The sequence below is a fragment of the Nesoenas mayeri genome, assembly GCF_963082525.1.
Source record: "Nesoenas mayeri genome assembly, chromosome: 3".
In the NCBI taxonomy this organism is placed as follows: Eukaryota; Metazoa; Chordata; class Aves; order Columbiformes; family Columbidae; genus Nesoenas; species Nesoenas mayeri.
The window spans coordinates 57428783-57449842 of NC_137544.1; the positions used below are offsets into that span (position 1 = coordinate 57428783).

A 21060-nucleotide genomic window follows, 5' to 3' on the forward strand; every position below is an offset into this window, starting at 1 on the left:
GTTTTATTTTATCTTTTATGTAAGGTCATTGGCCCTAGCCAAATCTGCTATAAACTACTCTTGAGTCAGGTTTAAGCTGTTGAAGCAGCTTTCTCCTAAAAAAGGATGCTTTGATGGTAAACATTGTAAATTGTGAAAGAGAATATTTGTATCACTTGTTTCCAGACTAGTTAAAAATATTTTCATAAAGTCAACAGAAGTAAAGATGTCACTTAACAAAAATCCAGCAGAAAAAGAATACATCCCATAGATGTTGTCAGGACCCTTTTGCTGGAGTTTCTTACTGATCACACATCACTACCAGCAGATGTGGTCATTCGAACATAGATTACCATAGATCCATCAGTTAGTCAGTCTATTTGTTTAACCCATCAGGGAAGATTGTTTGAGCAAATCTGGGCAAATTTTCCTGGAGCTGCCATACAATCTCATCCCCTGGCAGTGATGAGGAGCTGGGATTGGTAACATTTTCAACCAGTACAACTAAACCAGGAGACTTCTCTGTAGCTTCACGCAGGTTTGCAAAATATTCCAAGCAGTCATAAAGACTAATAATCCATATTTGAAAATACCTTAGTATTAACTTTATTTTACCAAACAGAGTACCCTACTCCTCTTCTTCAGGTTAAGGGAGAATTCTGCTTATGTTCTCTTCTGATGTTAGGTGTAGCTGAGGCTGATTAATCCAGTTGGACTCTGTACTTCAGAACCTTTGCATACTGCTAGAAGACAGGACCATCTCCAGTTGTCTGGAGAAGACTAAGGTGTATGATCACCCATCAGCAGGCCAGTTTATCCTGCTACCCTTGAACTTCAGAGAAAAATAGATGCATGTGTAATCCTACCTAGAGATACATCTTAAGAGTGATAGAAGAGCAGCTGCAAAATAACCATGGCTGATAATGTAAAACCTCTGTTGTCTTGAAAATCCTGGGTCTGTGATCCCAGGAATTCTTCAGAATAGTATACAAGTAGTAGTAATTAGTGTGTGCATTTTCCCTTATTGATCTTTCCTGATTCGATAAAAACAGCAGCTTATTTTAATGCTCAGTTTTTCCTCAGCCTGTGCAAGATTCTGGAAACAGTGGCTCCTTTTCCTCAGAAAAACATGTTATGGACACGGGTATTGCCAGCCACTCTGCTGCCATTTCAATAGGATGCCAAGCGTGCAGCAGAAAGCTCATTGCTGTGCTGTGTTGATCCTTCAGCATTTAGAGGTGGCTGATTGCTCTCATGTGCAGGGAAGTCGAGTGGTGTTAATGTGAATATTTGTTTACTGAAACGTGGGTTGAGCCTGCTGAAGCAGCTCAGATGATAATTAAGTATCTTCGTGTTGGACTGGTTTCAAAGCTGTGCAGCAGTGCTGGAGGGTGTACAGCCCTGTCAGATGTAGACTAGAGGTTTCAGATTGGGTACCTGCTGCTGCTTCTGCTTCTTGCTGTGCTCCCTGTGCCTCTGACAGACTGTGGTACCCCCAAGTCAAGGACATCTCAGCATTTTGGAAATTGGCTTCTGAACTTCAGCTGTTTTCAAAATGGTGTGCTAAGGCAAACTCCAAGCTGGAGCAGAAATTCAGGTTTAAGTTGACAGAAGAGTTAAAAATCCTAAAATAACCTAAACATCAAGACTTCTGAGGCCTTGAGATGAATTATCTCCAAAACTTACCGTCCTGTATCAGTATCAGTTGAGTACTTTGATTATGTAGGAATAACAAGGTTGATTTTTTTTTTTTAAATCTTTGTAGCAGACAAGTTAAACTAAATCAAAGGCTGGGGGCATTGAAATTCAGGAGGATTTACTGATTGATCTGAAGCCATGTAACTCATACACAGGTTCATTCATGCCATGTTTTGTTGAAACAAAGCTACTGCTGGAAACCTTGAGGGTTCTTTTTGTGGCCTCAAGTAATAGTAACATCAAAGGACTGACAAGGACTTTTTTAAAAAATATACAAGAACTGGAATGATAAATTACAAAGAAAAACTCAATCTGGCTTTGTAAAGTATTGTTAGTATTATAGGTATTTTTGACTGAAATTGTCATTCAACTTCTGATTTTCCAGCAAATATTAAAGGAAGAGGCAGTAAATGGGCAAATTCTAATGAAGGACTGACTTTTGAGGCTTTTTCTGTTTTTTTTTTTTTTAATTTAAAACATATTAATGGTGTTGGCCATCAGAAGACCTGCTGGAGGTGAAATTGTAATGTCACGTTTCATTGTGGTGTAAGGCTTATTTAATAATACACAACTGAAGTTAAATACCACATTGGTAGCGTTTAGATATGGCCCTCTGACTGCTTAAAAACACTAAGCCTCAAAACATCCCTGTGAGCATAGGAAGCCAAAAGAAGATTACATGCTTTGCCTTACAGCAGTGGCAGAACTGAGATGAACCAATATGTTCCTGAGTTTCTGATAACTGTATTTCATCACAGTAGTAGGAGTTTGTCACAGCAAGAACTTAAATCCCACTAGCATTGGCTCCTTAAAGACTTTTTTTGAACAGAAGCCTGTATCTTTCATCTTGTAGTTCGTTTGAAAGGGAAAAAAGACATCATTGTGATAGATGCAGCAATATAAAGAACTGAGAATATAAAATAACTGTCCCTCTTTTATTCTCAGTCTTTCAGTTGCTGTTCTTTTGTTCTTTTAAGATGTCTGGCAGAGGCTAGTCCTAAGACAGACAAAACCAGTAGGTTGAAAAATAAATATAAGTAGAGGTATATAGAGAAATCTGAAAGAAAATGCCAAATTCTGTGTTAGGAATTTGAAATAAAAGTTAAATGCTCCAGGTTGAATTTTTCTTCATATATTCTGTTCCATGTCTTTAAAACATTTTCATTAACAAGAAATACCCTGTTTCAACTGTAGCACTTTAGAGTCCAGCCACCCATTTGCTCTATTTTATTTTCCTATGTAAGCTTCTGATGTGAAGGTTCTTATGGAAAAGAAACTTCAGTGCCTGTGTCTCAGAGGAGATTCAAATTCAGGACAGTTATACAAGGATTAATAACAAAAAAAAAAAAGTGGATACTATCTCAGTTCCAAATGAACCAGCTGACAAAATTAGCTGCACTGTTGGATGCCTGTGTCAATAACCCCAGCAAGGACTGACTGATGTGGCCTGAAGGAATCTCGCCTTTTATGCTAGTGCTGAGGGAAATATAAATTTCCACCAACTTTTTGTTTATGTTGGTAGGACCAAAATTAGTTTACTAATATTGGTCCAATCTTGTGGTAGGAGTTGATTCATACACACTGTGGATCCAAAGCTTCATCAGTAAAGAAAAAGGAGCCTTGCTCTAGCAGGTGGGTTGGACCAGATCATCTCCAGAGGTCCCTTCCAAGCCCAACCATTCTGTTATTCTGTAATATATGGCATATTTTGAATAAAAGGCCTTTTTAAATTCTGTGCTTTGTAAAACAAACATGAGAATGAAATCTGTTGGTTTTCTATTTAGCTTTTGTAATTTGAACATGGCAGGGTATATGGCTGACAAGGCAGACTTGTTTATATCAGACAGTTCTGTTTGGAAATCATGCATGTAATAGTCAGTGAAACAAATACAACATTGCAGTAGTTTATGAAAAGGCAGATAGTTATATTCTTGAAAAGAAGATAAATAAAATCCCAGGACATGGGTTTTTTACATTTTACCATTGTAGAGGTCCTTGTAATAATACAAGTGAGTAAGAAAGCATAATTTTAGGTTATAGTTAGTGTTGTGGCTCATGAACTACCAATAGAGCATAAAGTTTAGTACAGCCTCTCCTATATCTTAAGTAGAGACTTGAAAACTGGGCGTGTTGTTATTCACTGTTGTGTCATATATATACCTTTCTCAATTTGGGGTATTATTTTTGAAGTGTGAGTAACTCGTAGCCTGACTAATCAGTTGAGCGTTGCATTATGTTCTTCTAAAGACAAAATCCTAGTTCAGGCCAGTGTGATTTGTGTTGCTGCTCTTCCCTTTCCTACCTCTTGTGGGAGGTATAACTTTCACATTTCTTAGAGTAATATTTACAAGTCATTACCAAAGCACAGCGTCAAGTTCTTTCTTTCTGTAATTGGAGTGTAGTGAAATTGCGAGTGTTGTGTGATAGGAAAGACTGTGCAAATATCTCAGTCTTTCAATGGAATATCACAAAGCAGCATTTGCAAAGATGGGGCATTCACTGCAGTGAGAGGATGTGTAGCATTTCTCAGACTGTGCCCTTGCAATGCAGCTTCCGTGTGGACATTACATAGTAGAAATACTCTCCTTTCCAGGAAAAAATAACCATGGGAATATGATTTTGCTTGGAGAAAGGTAGATATAGTCACGGCACTCTGTATATTATAGATAGAAACCATTAGAGGTATGAGAGAGCAGGCTAAATATTCATCAAGCCATTTTCTAGACTGTGTGCTGTGATATAAATTAACACAATTTGTGTTCCATAAGTGCTGTCAAAAGGTAATCTGAAAAACGTTCAGATTGAGGTTTTTAATCAGTGGATTTATTCACATTTTCAAGTATGACCACTTATTGCATATTTTTCTATTCTTCTTTATACTAATTGTGATTGCATCTGCTCCTAGAAAACTGATCTCTGATGTCAGTAAAGTTTCTGGCAATAACGAGGCATTTCTCTTCTTCAATTTCTAGTGCAGTCACCTGCCCGTATTCAGAGATGAACTTGAACAAGGAAAGCCTCTTACCTGACCGGCTGAGTGGGGAGATGCCTGCAGCCAGTCCTGTCCCCAGGAACAGAAAAATGGAAGCAAGTGAAAGATCCACCTCTCCTGTAATCAAGTAATTACAATGAAGCAATGTCTGTGACTAACAGAGTACTTGATTTCCATGTTCCTCAACGTCGTTTGTAGTTGTGTAATGGCTGAATGGTTTCAGAAAGGCCTGTCTATTTATCTGCATTTTTCATTTAGAGGGAAGAAATGGTTTCATCAGTGCTTATCGAAAAGGTCACTGAGCTGTCAAAGACTGATACTGATTTGACTGTGTGTGATTTAACAAGAGTTCAGTTTAATCTTCAGTGTAACTATCTTAGTAAAGTGGTTAATTGGAATTTAAAATGGATTGTTTACCAGTTGGTTTGACTTAAGAAAATTATTTATTTCTGTTTCTTTTGTTTGCTGGGGTGGCCTTATTGACATGACTGTAAATTCATATTGTTCTTTGAAGAATAGCCACTATAAATTCTGTTTTTCTTATGGGAGTGGGGAATCAAACTACTGGAGTGAGTTTTGCAAAGATGATACTGAAATCTGTGGCTGAAGCTTCTAGCAGGAGCACTGGGAAGAAACAAAGGGATGTGATACCAAGATGAAGATTTTTAGATTATGATTTCCTAGTAGAAATTGTGGCCACCAACTCTTGTGCTTATTGTGGGCTGTGGGGATACACAGAGAATGTAAGAAGGAAAGGAAGAGATACTTTCCATTCTTTTCAAGGGCTTCATTAATGTAAATGTGAAAATGTGAATGTTCATAGTGAAGATTTCCAGTTCCCACTGTAATGACCATGTATTTTCAACAGACAGTATTTTAAATTACATTGTCAGAGCCAGTTTCAACTTCATACTTTGAAAACCAAAATATTCACCTCTGAAAGAGCACTGCTTGGTTCGATTGTTCTTATAAGTGTAGGATTGTACAAATCTGAAGTGACTTAATTGCTGTCTTACGGGTAGCTTAGGTATTGTCCCAGTGAAACCAGTAACAGTTTGAGTGGTGTTCTCTGTGGCAGGAACTACCAGGAAAAGTGCTGCGTTTTTCACTGTCCCAATTAAGACACTGCATAACATTTTTAAAGGGTCCTGACTGGATAGCGATGTATCACGGAAGAGAGATAAGATATAGGAGTAAAATGATACTTCACAGTTTTCTTGTGTTACAAGTATTTGAAGTGGATAGCTTATTATCAAAAAGAACACTAGGCAAATTGCCTAAACGTTTTACCTTTGATTTCATGGGGAAGAGAGTTCTGTATTGTGATTTTTGAAAATACAGTTTTGTTGTTGGCAAGTTAGAAACTGCTGTTTCTTGAAACAAACAAATGAAACCTTTGTATTTCTTCAGTTACACTAATGACTCTTTACCCATAGAAAAAATAAGTTGAACAACAACTCAACTGCTCTCCGTTTTAAACATTCTGTTAATTTGTTTTAAACAGTGACAGAAAATGCCCCAGCCCTGGTCACGTAGCTATGAAATCTTCAGCTCATAATCGACCATCTGGGAAAACTGTATCAGAAACAACTGAGCAGGAGGATACAGAAAGTACATCTCCTTGCAAGAAGCCCATGTTATGTGATGTGAAAGAAAAGAAGGCACCTGGGTAACTATCAGTTCCTTTCAAAGTATGAGTCGTTTGGAGACAGTTTAAAATGCAGCTTACCAGGCAATGCGGTACAGCAATGTGTCTGTGGAGCTCTTGGAAGCAATGGGAAAGGAGATGGAAGTTCTTTGTCTGTCTTTATATTAGAAGTAGGTGGGAAGGGAGTGTCACAGTGTATCTAAGAAATAAGAAATGCGTATCAGAGAGGAGAGGAAAAATACTACAAGACACATAAATTATTGGGGTTTGAGATTCTTCTTTCTTAAGTCTGTGTACAAATATGATATTGTATATGTACAAATATTATCTTTATGAAGACCTAAAATAACCTGTATGTGTGCTATCTGTTCACTGTATTCAGTCATTTCATTCAGAGAATGACAGCCTTGTGCCAACTTTGAACTACCCAGAGGCTTTGCAGTTCGCGTTTGAGCTGTTTGAATACACTGATGACTATCTGCATTTTATCATCCAGCCTTCCACAGTCTTTATGCATCCAGCATAGTCAGAGAGGACTTCTAGTTGTATAAACTTTCTTTGAAAAAGGCACAAATAATAGCATTCACAACATTAGGTATATATGAACTGCTGGAGTTATAAAATATTGAGCATCTGGTTATTGCAATACCCAGTGGATCTTTTTAGATGTTTATTGGAAGTACACATGCATAATTGAATACATAGATACTTATACTTGTGTGCTCTTTAGCTTCTGAGCCCGTAGCATGGATTTGACTATGTTTGACTTCAGTACAGTTGTATGTGCCTTCGTACTGCAGGTAATCTTTTGTTTCATAGAAGTCCTTGATTGAGGAGCCCACCACATATGAAGCCAACCATGACATTTATTTTGTTATGTTATATCTAAGTGATACTCAGCTCATTTCCAGTTCTACTAACTCCTTTTCCCTTTTCCTTTCTAGTAAGAAGTACCTGTGCATACAAACAGTTACACTAGAAAACTTTCGTTTGCAAAATATGTGTGTAAAAACTGCAGTCTGTCCCTCTGGAATGCTCCTGAGATTAAAGATAAAGATTACATGCCTACATCATATTCAGTTTTCATTTGAAAGAAATTTCGCTACCTTCACAGTAGTGAAAGAAGTTCACTGTAATAGGAGTTCAATTCTGGAAATATTTACAATTAAGGAAGCTGAACACCCAGGCTTGGGAATCGAAATGGTACTACATTTTGAAAGAATTTATCTTCCAACTCCTTCCCCAAAACTTTCAGTTCCTAATACTAATTTGTATTTAACTAGTGAGATAGAATTTTTAGATCTATGTTGCTGTGAAAATCGTCCTCAAGAAAGCAGGAATATACATGTTTCCTCACAGGTTTTGGTGATCTCTCTTCCTCATGTCGAATTACAGTAATCATTTCCTTTGGGTTTGGAATTAATTGCACTACTTTGTAGAATCTTACTTTAGAAGTTTTCTGTGTTTGTGGAGGTCAGGAAAATAATTTTTAAGTAAATAAATGCAGGTGGTGTTTTGGAGGAAGATACTGTGGAGAAGTCCTTTGTAGCACAAGAAGGCATGACTGCTGTATGCATTCCACTGGCATTGCTTGTCGTACCATTACTATTTGTGTCCTACCAAAGGCTGGACTTTCCAGTTTGTGTTCATTTTGCACCACTAATAGTGTTTTAAATAGATTTCTATTGATGTCAGTGAACTTGCAGCTCCTAGCTGATATGTTTGCAAATGTTTACTTGTATCTAAGAGTATAAATAGTATTTAGTATATAAAATGTATTTAGTAGTGTAAAGGTAAACAATGGAATTAAACAAGTCTGGTTTTCTGTGGATTTGTGTTTTGAGGTTTGCTAATCTTTATGTCTAATAAGGTACTAGCTCTAGTGTGGCTTTGTATCTGTATTTGGGACATTCGTAAAGGGATTCTTGTTGGCTGCTTCTCTGGTAGATAGAAAAATGCGAGTTCATGTTGTGGATTTTCTTGTAGTCTTTACTTTAAGATCATTCTATCTGATTCCTATTTTTAGAAAATGTTCATTATGTATTTACTATCTCTGAGAGATCTGCATCTATGGTGGTTTAGAAAGAACTTGCCAAAGTGTTCTCAGGTTCTTAAAAGCTGAAGGAAATAAATACACACATAATGTCAGCAAGTTCATAAGCAGCTTCATTTCTTTAAGAAACCAGATTGGAAATACCTTGTGAAGGCAGTTTGAAAAGGAACTTCCCAGGGTCTGAGTTGAACATGCAAATACACCCACCACCCCCCTTTGAGAAGTTATCTTTATTTCCACCTCTCTTGCCCCATTTTCTTCAGTAGAGGGGAGGTGTTCCCTCTTTGCAAATGTTTGGGCTGGCAAAGTTGTGGGAGCAGCCACAGTCAGCAGGCAAGGAGTGGCTCCTTTGGCTGGACAAGAATTAATGCAAAAACAGGAAGAAAAGAATACAGATATTTTCAGTAGGATCATTAATAGCTGCACAACAGTGTGTCAGTATAGTACGGGACTTGGCGTGGGGTGGAGAGGAAGGTTGGGCAGAGAAAAGAGAGTAGCTGTTGTTTAAGACAGCTCCTGAAAATGTGCTGCATAACCGGTAAGGCTTTATAGGAGATGCAGCTGTATATGTGTTCTTCACTTCTCCCATATTCTGCAACGCATCCTCTACCTTCATTTGTATACTTTCCATTTTTAGTTCTGAGGTGCGTTGATATAATTTACATAATCTTAGTTTGCACTAGTCTTGAGCTTTCATTGCAAAATTCATGTCAGTAGTCATGCCATCTGTGTAAGTCAGAAATCTGATCGTCCCTTTTTTTATTTTATGATGATACAGCATCCTTTATGTGGGAATCCTGGAGTGTTAATAGCATTGTTAGCAAGAGATGTCATCATGCTTAGTGATTTTTATGATGTATTAATAAAAAATGAACATCTTATTTTCCTCAGTGGAGTACTACAAACAAAGGACTCCATAAAGAACAAAGAGTGTGAAGAAGAGGAGACAGAAAATAAGCTGCTCATTTCAAATGAAATTAAAGGTAAATTGGCAGTACTTCAGTTTTTTATATTAAAATATGCAGCTATTCCGTAATATTTTTCATGAAACTCCGTTGCAACTTATTTTCCACATGTCCAAAAATTTTTTTACAGTAACACTTCTAACACTGTGGTTCTTTTTCTTGTAATCATCAAAGGCTTTGCCAAGATCTTTATCACTGTTGGGAAGATGCGTGCAAAATGAATACTGGTGTAAAAGGTTTCATTTCAAGAATGTTTTTCCACTGACTTTTAAAAATAGGTGATTAAGCCGGTCTGAGTTCTGAAGGTACAATGTTCACTTACTGCGTCTGAAGCATTTTGAAAGAATGTTAAAGATGCAGAGTTTAGCATTTACACATTATAGGCATAATGCAAAGGTAAGGTGATTTATGCAGCCCAGTCTCAGTCTTTTGTACAGTCTGATACGTTCCAGTAGCCCATATGCAGAATGGACCCTTTCTTTTTCAAGACAGTTACAGAGGGATGGCTAAAATTTTTGCTCTATTGCAAAACTGAAGACACTCTGGTAGAGGGTGACCAAGATGATGGCGTGGTTGAAGGACTTGACAAATGAAGAAGAGTTGAAGGAATTAATTTTGTTCAGCCTAAAAAAGGGAGGCTTGGAGGAATCTAGTCATAGTCCTCCAGTAAATCAAACATAGTCATAGAGAAGCTGAAGGTACCTTCTCCTTCAAGATATGCAGTGGTGGGACAAGAGGCAAAGGACACAGGTTGCTTCAGGAGAAATTGTGTCTGAACATGAGGGAGAAGCTTCACCATCAGAACAATTGGAACAGGCTGCCAAGAGAAGAGGTGGAATCTCTCTTGCTGGCACTGAGACCTTGGCCTGACAGAGCCCTGGATGACCTAGTCTAATGCCGTGCTCTTAACAGAAGGTTGCACCATTCAGTCTCCAAAGGTCCCTTCCAACACGGACATTTATTTGATTCAGTGATTCTGTATGGTTACATGTACTGCTGTGTCAAAACTCTGGGCTGCTCACTGATTCAACTGGACAGACTGAGGTAGCTGTTCATGATTCAGTTTTATCCTCCTTGTTTAGAAAGAATACAGACCAAAACCAGAACATCAGAGGCTCACATTTGATAACTGTTTTGGGTGTGTGAAACTTAGTATGTCAGGCTATTTCGTTACTGGACTAAGTCAGTGCATTGTTTCAGCGCAGCTTTTGCTGCAATAGTTTTGTTAACTTGTGCAAGTTCAATGAGAAGCTACATGTTTTAATTTCATAATTTAATCCTTACATTTTTAGACTTTTCTTCAGCAATTTGTTGTGCAACACAAAATTTGTAAGGCTTCTGTCAAAAATCTTGAGACTTGAGTAACTGTGGTTCTTCAAGGGCTACATTGCTTACCTTTTAAGGGAGCTCATCTTTGTAAACCCCAGAAATTCTTCGAGACTAGTAGACCATTGCGTAAAGATAAAATTAAGGTAGTGTTTTCTTTTTAATTATTAACATCTGATACATTTCTTTTATCTTAAAACATAATTGGTCTGCTGGCACTTTTCAGATAGATCTAAGAGACACTCAGAAGAGCGTGTGAAGTATGAAAGAATCCATCTATTACAAGAGCTGTGCAAAAGGAATACAAAATCCAGGTTGTTACAGTGTTTTGAAACATGATGTAGTTCAGAATTCTGGAGAAAAATGAAGCATGAAAAGAAGAATCTCTCTAAAGCAGATGAAAGAGAATTTTTGGTCATTTAAAGTGTTTTGTTACAGCAGAATGGAAACATACTGTTTTGATGTTGACTTTGCATTTTATAACACAATACAAAAAAAAATCAAATAATTAGAGCATTTTAAATTGTCTGCAAATTTTATTTTATTTTTTTTTTTATTTCTAAGAAAACTGGCCTGATTTTGTGCAGCATTTTGAGTTTGGCAGAATTGACTATTTGGATAAAATCTCACCAACAAGCTCTGCTTACTAGGATACATTTCTGTATAGGGTCTTGCATAATTAGATTTACAAAGCTAGAACACTTTCTTACAGCATTGTTAAACAAAGTTGTCCTTTTCACCTTCCTTTTTAACACATAATTTTGTGCCATTGTCTGTTTAAATGTGCCATAATACTTAACCTTTAGGATGAAATGCCATCATAGTCATGGAAAACTCAAGCTGAAATAATTACAGTTGTGCAGGCTTTTGTGAACTGTGACTTCTGGTACCTGTGCTTGTTGCCCTATTTTTTTCTGTGTGTCACATCATTATTATTATTCTTCAGCCTACTTTTGCCATACTCACTTGACCAGTTCTCTACTGATACTTTATAAAATGTATATTGCTATCTTCCCTTTTTTGGAGAAGGATTATTTGGAGCTGAAGAACTCCGCTGAAATCATCGCCACTTCATACTGGCTTTCTTTATGGACACACATTGTGTGCTTAAAAACCTGATACATGCTAGGAGCTAGAACATGCAGGAGGGAATGAACAGTGTTAATGGTCTCACATTAATGACAGAAAGCGTTTGCCATTTAGCTGCTTTGAAACATTAGGTTATATTTTGTTGAAAGGTAACTCGTTAAGAAGATAAGTGTGAATCAAGGAGAGTATGGTTCCAGGGGAAGGATAACAAGGTGGCATTGAGTATGATGAAGAATGCAGTGCAGGTGGTCTGATGCTGAAGCAAAGTGTCACCAGAGAACAGGGGTCAGTGTTAAAAGTGAGAACTTTCTGCATCTGGCTCTGCTATTTAATGTGGAGCTGGCAAGCAGATTTTGTTTCTTCACTTATGTGGTTTAAGGAGCTTATTGTGGCTCTGTGGTGAAAGTGGCTAACCCATGTGCACCTCAAGTTACTATTCTCCTAAATGTCCAAACTGAGACATAAATTGGAGTACATCATATGTTTTCTCTCGCCCACAAACACAGATTGCCTCTCCATGGGAAGCAGGGCTTGCAGAGCGAGGAACACCAAAGCATGAGGACAGCATGTCTGGAATTATAGACATAGATTGTAGCCAAAACACTGTGCTTTGCACTATCTTTTGCAATAAGTTACCCACACTAAGTCAAAACGTCCTTTTGTCAGGGAGGTGGTTATACCTGCTGCAGGGTTGGAGACTTGGTTTTTGCCTTTTCCTCCATATAGCTGGGTAAACTGGCACTTTACATACTCCTTTTGTGTTGTTCATCTTACCTGTGAAGCAGATGCGACACAAGGTGGGAAACAGGGACATTTTTGCCCACATCCTTGGAGGCATTAAGCACTCAATTCCTTTCCATGTCAGTAAATAGAGTTCTTCAATGTGAATAGGTGGAGTACAAGGTTTGGTGTTACACAGTGTCACATTAGTGAACTTATTTTCTGTTAACCTCATTCATAACCAGCTGACTTGTGTTTGCTTGAAATTTTCCAAAAAACCACAGCATGGACAGGTGCCCAGGATGGATTATTTTTTTTTCACCTGGAATTTAGTATTTGACACAGCTGTAAACTGTTGAAAATGGAGACTTGCGTGATACATAGGTAACCTTAGCTATCGTTTGTGCTGCTCACTGGGTGTTTGCCTGTATGCTCTTATGTAAGCATGTGTTTAAGCGCTTGCAAAAATAGAGTGCAATTTGCTTGGAATTTCCTTCACACATTACTGTTGCCTGCCATTTCTGTTACAGTATCTATGTATTACATGTTTTGCAAATGGAGAACTAAATAAAGCTAAATACTTAGATTTTCAACTCTTAAGAGGCCTTTTTTAGAAAGAAAAATCATGGGATAAGCGTGGAGAAGGTATGCAAGGGAACAATGAGAAAGATACTATATTTGGTAAAATAGGGTTTACATTCAGCATGCTTGCTGCCTTATAAGACTTTCCATTCTCACTGAGATTTTTACTAGTAGTAGAAGCTCTAAGGAACATTTGAGGAACAGCAGTGAAATGTAAACAGACATTTATGGAACTCACTTCCAAGAGTATGATGTTAGGAAAAAATTAAGGAGTCTATTTAAAAATTTAATCAGTAAGCTGACAATACTGACTAAATGCCTTAAGAGTCAACTTCTGAATAATGAACATTGGAATAAAATAAGGATAAGTCTTGTAGTTAGCAAAAGTTTAAGCTGGAGGAGCAGAACAACAAAAGTAAATGTAATCATGTGGTGTATTGGCCACATTATATATTCTAGACCAGTCCCACTGTGCTGGCAAGAATCTATAATAGGAATTTGTGCCCTGGTTGTTGGGCACAAATGTAGGAAAACTAGAACAGTAAGGATTGGCAGAACTGTGAATAATAGCGACTTCCCAAAAATGGAAATAGAACGGAGCTGTAATAGAAGTGAATGCTCCAAACAAAGATAGCCCAGGGATTTGGAAGTGATTGCATGAAGACATGTTAGTAAGGAATATTAGGTGTAGGTTCTTTGTTAGCTATTTCATTCAGAAATGAATTCCAGAGATTTTCCACAATTTTATTTGGTATTTGGGAAGCATTCAGGCCTGAGTTCATAGCAGGCATGTTGCTTTTGCATTTGCAGTGGATCTAAATGAACGTAGATGTCTGATGCAGTTTGACATCATTTGAGGTATGCCTCTTCCCTCTTTCCTCCTACACACATCTGCAACTGCTTCTGCTCTCCAGACAGCAGCAGCCCCAGCAGCAGGTGGCTGAAGCCGCCCTCCCACTGGTACATTACCTTTGAGGCCAGTGGGATGGGAGCTCATTCTTTCCATTATGTGTAAGTGAGATAAAAAGAGGATTGACCTCGCAAAAACATCCCATAGCAGCACGGAGGAGTTAAATGTTATTTTCCAAATAAAACATTCAGTTGAAGTGGGAGCAGGGAATTTGCAGACATTTGTGTTTTTTCCTCAGAAGAACTGAAAAACATTTTGTTGTGGATGAGACATAGATGTTGTGTGGGCTGGAACCATACAACTTGGAATTTTAAAGCAGTGCTGTTCTGCTTTTGATGAAGTTGTAACAGCTCAACCCTGCAATTAAGTTTGTTCTTGTGCTACTATACAGCTATTAAATGTGGATGTGATTTATTGTATAAAAATATTTAAAATTATTTGCCCTATGGTGTGATATGCCAACAGTTGTGTTGGCATAGAATTGTGTTGTCTTGGAAGAGATTATTTCCATGTAAGAGTACTTACATTTATATAGAGCCAATATAATAACAGGCGGGATATAATAACAGGTGGAATATAATAATAACAGATGGAACACCAGTCGTGGTACTCCTCTAATTCTGGTGTAAGCAAAGCTATAGCTTGTGGAGGGAGGCCCGTATATGTCAACAGAAATGAACGTGCTTTTACTGTGGCTGATCTCATCACTGACCAAGAAATTTAATGCTTGTTTATTGCTTCCTGTTGTTAAAGATGTTGAAGAACCCAACACGCAGAGGCTTCTTTCTCAACCAGTTATTGTGTCTTCCAAGTTGCAAATCCCTGGCCTACCCCTGCGCTGGGAACAGCAGAGCAAACTCCTTCCCAGTGTAGCTGGGATCCCAGCCAGTAAAGTTTCCAAGTGGAGTACAGATGAGGTAGGTTTCCCCTGTATCTTCTGCCTCACTGCCTCTGCCCTTGAAGTCTTGGTTGATTCAGAGCTTTACATTAACCTCATAAATTAACAGTTGTGCATTAGTACTCAGGATTAGAGTCAGGCGGACCTAATTTTACAGATCCCCAAAATGCTTGTTCAGCTGCCACCCAGCCCCAGAAGCAGTAAGTGTTAAGTCATATCTGTACAAATATATATATAAATATATATATATATATATATACACATATATATCCAGAGGGTTTCAAAAGGGAAAGAAAAGTGCTAAATGTATGGCTCAGCAGGTCAGGTGCTCAAGCTCTATGCTAATAACATCTGGCATGCACAGAAATAATTTGAAGGAATGGTTTAGGGGGCAGCATGGACCAAGGAAGTACTCCTGGTGCATAGTTTGGATGTGGCACACTGTTTTGGAGGGTGAGAATATAGTACAGAGAGGAACTGTGTGGATATGGTCAGGCCCTGACACCTGATTTCAAGATTAGAGCCCTGTCACTGTTCAAGTACATAATAATGCTTGGACAGACAGGGTCTAGGCCCTGCATCACTTTCAGAGGTACCTATGATTTAAGGCAGTTTTCTGCAGCTGGGATGACCAACTCTCCTCTAATCAGAGAAGAAAGAAGCATGAAATTCGAAAAAGAATTTGCTAATCCCTGTGCTATAAAGAATAAAGAAGAGGAAGGCACCAGCCATTCTGGTTTGTGAGAAGTGCTTCACTGAGAGAAGGTTAATGGTTCTGAATCTTCATGGATAGAATAACCTGAGTAATTTTGAGGGAGTAGCCATGTCCCACTCTTCGATGTTCTGTGGACTAGAGTGGCACATGCTCTTTTAGCTTGCAGATTTTGTGAATCCTATCCCTAAACAACCAGCTGCAGGACACCAAGAACTTATAGGAGAAGGTAGAACACTTAATATAAGGCTGTACAAACAACGTCTAAAAAACTTTGCCTTAATGATTGTCAGCCTTTAAGACTATTTTGAGAAAACACTGGTCTTACTAAATCTTTTGTTGTATACTTTGGTGGCAGGTCTCTGAATTTATACGGAGTTTACCAGGATGTGAAGAACACGGCAAGGTGTTCAAAGATGAGGTGGGTGAATTTTGTTTCAAAAAGATACAGAATACAAAGCTTGGTGGAAAGATTAACTTTACGTCATCATTAAAAATACATATAAAGTAGTGGGATGAAGTGTATGTTTAAAGTCAGACACAAATTAGATTGGTTTGCAGGTCGTGGAGGGGGATGGAAGTAAAGAAGATAAAAGTAGCTAAGTGTCTGTCAGATCTCTCATGTTTTTCTGGCCTTGGCAACTGCAGTTACTTAGAACTAGTGATAGAAGAGGAGGAACTCTGTGGTTTACTACTGTTCTCAATCTGGTCTGAGAAGTCTGTAAGTATGTTACCTTGGTTCTGCAGGGTTAATAAGTAAAATAAAGCAGAATAGTGGTATAAGATAACCACCTCTCAAAACTCTTCGCATCTTGTCTGATGACACTTGGCTCTTGATGCTCTTCCTCCTGATATAGCCAGCTTATGAATGTGATTTGAGTGAGTGGGAAGAGAGAAGATCTGAAGGCTTCTGAGGAGGTTCAAAGGAGAGTGTACTCACTGCGTGAGCATTCCAGGCTTGCATTTCTGCTGTCTGAGAAGATTGTTGTGCCAAAGTTGTCATTAGGAACTGATAGGGCTTTTAGGTACAATAAGCCTTTATAAGCTAGGTTGTTTTTTTCTTTGTGGCTCAGAGGTTTGTTACTCCTGTTAATGCTTAGTTTCAAGGCTGTTTGATCACAGATTGCTAGAGTGAATAGTTCAGGTGCTTATCCCAGCCAGACCACCTGAATGGGCAGAGTCTGATACTGTAATATGCCAAGTCAGGCAGCCTTTCAAGTAAAGAATAATTGTGGTACTTAGACTTGAGAAGGCACCTACTGAGGAAAATGCATATAGATGGCCCTGCTAATCTCCTACCACAAAAGTTTTCAGACTGTGTGTAATGACTATTACAGTTGCATATCAAAGGACTGACAGGCTGAACCTTCTGGGCATTTTTCATTTGCCTAGATGTTAGGCATTTTACAGTTGCAGGAGATATGCAGGCCTAGATCATCCCCTGTGTCTTCTTAGGGTGTCTCACCAATGGGTTTTAACATCAATAAAAGCTGGCATATTGTTCATCAAGTCAGCAGGTGGAGAATGCCACAGAAATGGATGAATCCTAAGCGCTTTCATTCTCAGAGGTGTAAGAAAATTCTGTTAAAGATGTTAAAGAACGCAACACGCAGAGGCTTCTTTCTCAACCAGTTATTGTGTCTTCCAAGTTGCAAATCCCTGGCCTACCTCTTTAGGATTCAGCCTCTCAGTCTTTGTGAGTAGTATATTAAACCTCTCCCAGTGAGGCTAACCACCAAGGACTGGCTGGCATCAGTAGGTCTTTCAGTAGGTGGAAGGTGCTGGTTCAAACTTCTGCTGTGGAAATGAACCCTCATCCTGCTTATATTAAGATGTTGCAAAAAGCTGGTCACCCCCACATTCCCACACTCCTGGTTCTGAGCCCACCCAGCCTGGCTTTGTGTATGAAATGAGTAGAAAGTATTTGTGGTAAGTGCGTGATGCTGTTCTCACTGCCATGTTTCTTGCCTTGCAGTGCTGGAGTGTACCTTGCAGGCTTCTTTCGCAGCGTGTCTGATTCAGAAAGCTTGTCTTCTAGTCTTACAGAAACTTAACTACACTATTTTTATCTCAAATTAGTATCTCTAATCGTAAGCAGCGCTCCTGATTTGACCACAGTTGGCTTTTAGGCCTAGCTGTGCTGCATCTGTTACACTGAAAGCTTGGAGCAGATACCTGAGTGACCTGAAGTTTGCACAAGAAGTGCTGGCCCCATTGGAGCCCTTGGTAGTGAGGGCCTTGCCTTGTGGCTCTTCACGTTTGGATTTAGCACTCCTGCTGACAGAGCAGTTTACTTACAGGAAACCATTCACTTGTAACGTTTATAAAAATGGCAACACCACAAGGCTAGCAGAAAAAAAAGAAAAATCATTGTTTTCAAATGTTGTGTTTGTGTCTAAGAGGCAGTTTTATATAGCCTAGGCCCTGTTTACGTCTGGGACCAAATTCATTTTGCTGTTGAATGAACAGGGGGATGCCCGAAGGGGTTTCCACTTCTTCAGCTGGAGGGGAAAATCCAGAAGCTTTCTTACGAACCCTTGCATAAAAGGAGTAACTAAGATGTTATAAAGCATTACTCTCCTGCAGTGCTGTTGAGTTCTACTTTTTACCCATTTTACTTTTCAATAGCTTTTACCTTACACTGTCAGTATGAAAATAAGAACTGGTTAGCTGAAAATTAGCCAAACAGTTGTTTCCAAGCAGAAAGATCATCATCCTCTTGTTCTTTGGGACTAGCTGATCTGTCTAAAAGGTTGAAATCAAAGCTATCCTGAAAGCGTTAGAAAGTGGTTGGTATTCAGTTATTCCTTTACACTGCCTAAAATTGCCAGGAGTTTTCGTGTTTCTGAAACATCTATACTGCTGCGCTGTCAGACCTATTAATAGCTTTGTGTGTTTTTTCTTTTAAAGCAAATTGATGGAGAAGCATTTCTGCTAATGACCCAATCGGACATAGTCAAAATAATGAGCATTAAACTGGGACCAGCCCTAAAAATCTTTAATTCCATTCTGATGTTCAAAGCTGCAGAGAAAAACTCACACAATGAACTTTGAAGATAATGTGTACAAGCCAGCTTTCTCCACTGGAGCTCATGTTTTATTCAAAGCACAAAGACTCGCCAGAACTGTTGAGCAGGGACTCTCGGAAAGGAAGAAATGTGCATTCAGCACTGGTGGACTATTTATATTCTCCTGGAGCCAGTACACATCCGAATCCTTCTGGGAAGTGTTCAAGCTTTTGAGAAGGTGCTGTGTAACAACCGAGTCAGCTAGTCTTATTTACCAAACTAATGGCGCTAATTCTCCGTGGATGGTTAGGATCCCTAACTTTCTCTGGACATCATGAAAACCTTCATTAATTATTTATGCTGTATTATATAAGGGAACGTTAATATTTTCTAAGAATTCTTGAATTCTCCTTCATGTACCCATTTTACTTTTCAGAAGCTTTTACTTCATACTATCAAAATAAAAACTGATTAGCCAAAAATTAGGCTACAGGTAGCCAGATAAGACTGTTATGGCTAAATGTATTTGTGCCATAGTTTAAAAATAAAACACTTAATGTTACATATGTGACACTTTATGCTACAGCATATAACTTTACAGATTATAAAACTGTCTGTTTGCTTGTAACAAAACAAAACAAACCTTGTTGGGGTTGAAATTACAATGCTTTTTTGATAACTGAATGTTTTTACTTTTGCACGATTACAAAAATGTTATGTGAGTTTTTCCACCAGCATCTTTAATGTACCTTACCAAAAGATCAGAATAGAGAAGGCTGCAACTGAAAAATAGAGGTTGACTTCATAGAAGGCTTTTTCTTTATGCTGCACAATAGAGCCCCAGCCACGGGAGCCTGCTACAGTCCTTCTGCACATGAAGGAAAATACATGCATTTTGAGGTCAGGATATTAGAAAAAATAAAATATATTCAGTCCTATCTGCACATGCCAGTCTCCAGTATAGTTACCACGACAGTGGAGAAAAACAGTGTGCTAAAGCTACGACTGCTGCTCTGGCTTCATATTCAACATAGGTTTATTTTCCCAATGGTGGGAGAATTATTTCACCCACCATTTCCTAGTTGGAAAGTCTGATTTGTAAATGAATAAGGCACTGGGGGAAAGACAAAGCTCAGAGGAAAAGGATTCTTAATGGCATATGGTGCATTGGCATATCCTAGGTGCAAAATGCATGAGTGTCACCAGGTCATTAGCAAGGCTGCGGTTGCCACCAGCAGGTACTCAGGTGAGGCAACCTTCTTTCTTGGAGGATTATTATCGTGATTTGTCAGGGAAAGTCATTACATTTGGTATATATATATATATGTAAGATGTAAACCAGATGCACTTTGAATGGGAGAAAGCCTAGCTACCTGTATACAGAGGACTGTTGCAGAATGTCACTTTTACAAGTACAGAATTGGATCAAGATTTTTGGCAGCCCTCCTCTTAGAGCTGCAGTGGGCAGTTGCTCAGCTCAGCCTCTAAAGCTGAGAATAGAGCATTTCTGTTGCACAGAGCTGGGAGAATTTCACATCTTCCCACTGATTTTGCTAGGCTGTTCTTTGGCTGGAGTTCCTTAGGATTTCAAGAAGTCTCTGTGCCCTTCCAGATCATGTAGGTGACTGGTGTCTGCCATAATATGAGGTGAAACAGGGTCAGTATGAAGTAAGTTGCATTGCTCTATTAATTTCCTTCCATAGCCTTGCGTAAATAATATTTTTACATTTTGTTCAATATTTGTACATTCAAATTGCACTCTTATTGTACTACAATACAAATAAAACCTGAACTGGAGCTGTCTGTTACATTTGTGTGTGCCCAGGACTCTCAGGTGAACTCAGCTGTTCGCCAGGGTGGTGTGGAATAATTCCTCACTGTGGCTCAATGTGGCCATGAGTTTAAAAGACCAGCTTGGCTACTGCTCTCTGCCCTCTCTCAGAACACTTACACCTCAGGCCCACAGGCCAGCTGCTGTCACAATCGGAATCCCCATTTATGGACCTGGATTTTGTCACTGACAGGAGCTGAAATTGCCCATGCAGATCAGTAAAATGTCAAATTCTTCTGTTTTCTTTCCTTCTGTCATTTCATGTAGTTTCTTTTCCCTCACCCTCTGTTTCTCTCTTGTGTGCCAGCCCTCTAGCCTGCAGTGAGAACCAGTGAAGAGATTTCCATCTTGGCAGATACTATTTGGGGATGTTAGTAGCTGCCTGAATTTTGATATACCTACTTAAAAAGTACTGTGGTTTAGGAAATGTGTTAATTAATACTGTTTACAAGATGTAGAATAAACCTCGCTTAGATGATGCAGAGCCCAATTTTTTCTTCATACAGCTGTCACTCAGTGAGGAAATGCATAATCCTTACTTTTGTATCCCATCGGATGAGGTACCAGAGCGTAGCCGCTTCTCTTGTAAAAAACTACACCCAGCAAATTCACTCGGAAACTAAGAATACTCAGGAGACATACTGAATCC

At 38.7% G+C, this 21060-nt stretch overlaps 1 protein-coding gene across 1 annotated transcript in view; it reads left to right on the plus strand.

The window, feature by feature from the left end:
- The window catches only part of L3MBTL3 (L3MBTL histone methyl-lysine binding protein 3), a 76298-nt gene extending 57462 nt beyond the window's left edge, over positions 1-18836 (plus strand). Inside the window, exons 17-22 of the mRNA XM_080342790.1 lie at positions 4650-4796; positions 6174-6338; positions 9262-9353; positions 14716-14879; positions 15931-15993; positions 18483-18836. Coding sequence (XP_080198916.1) covers positions 4650-4796; positions 6174-6338; positions 9262-9353; positions 14716-14879; positions 15931-15993; positions 18483-18626 — 775 coding nt within the window. The 3' untranslated portion in view covers positions 18627-18836. The remainder of the gene's footprint in view (positions 1-4649; positions 4797-6173; positions 6339-9261; positions 9354-14715; positions 14880-15930; positions 15994-18482) is intronic.
- The last annotated feature ends 2224 nt before the right edge of the window (positions 18837-21060 follow it).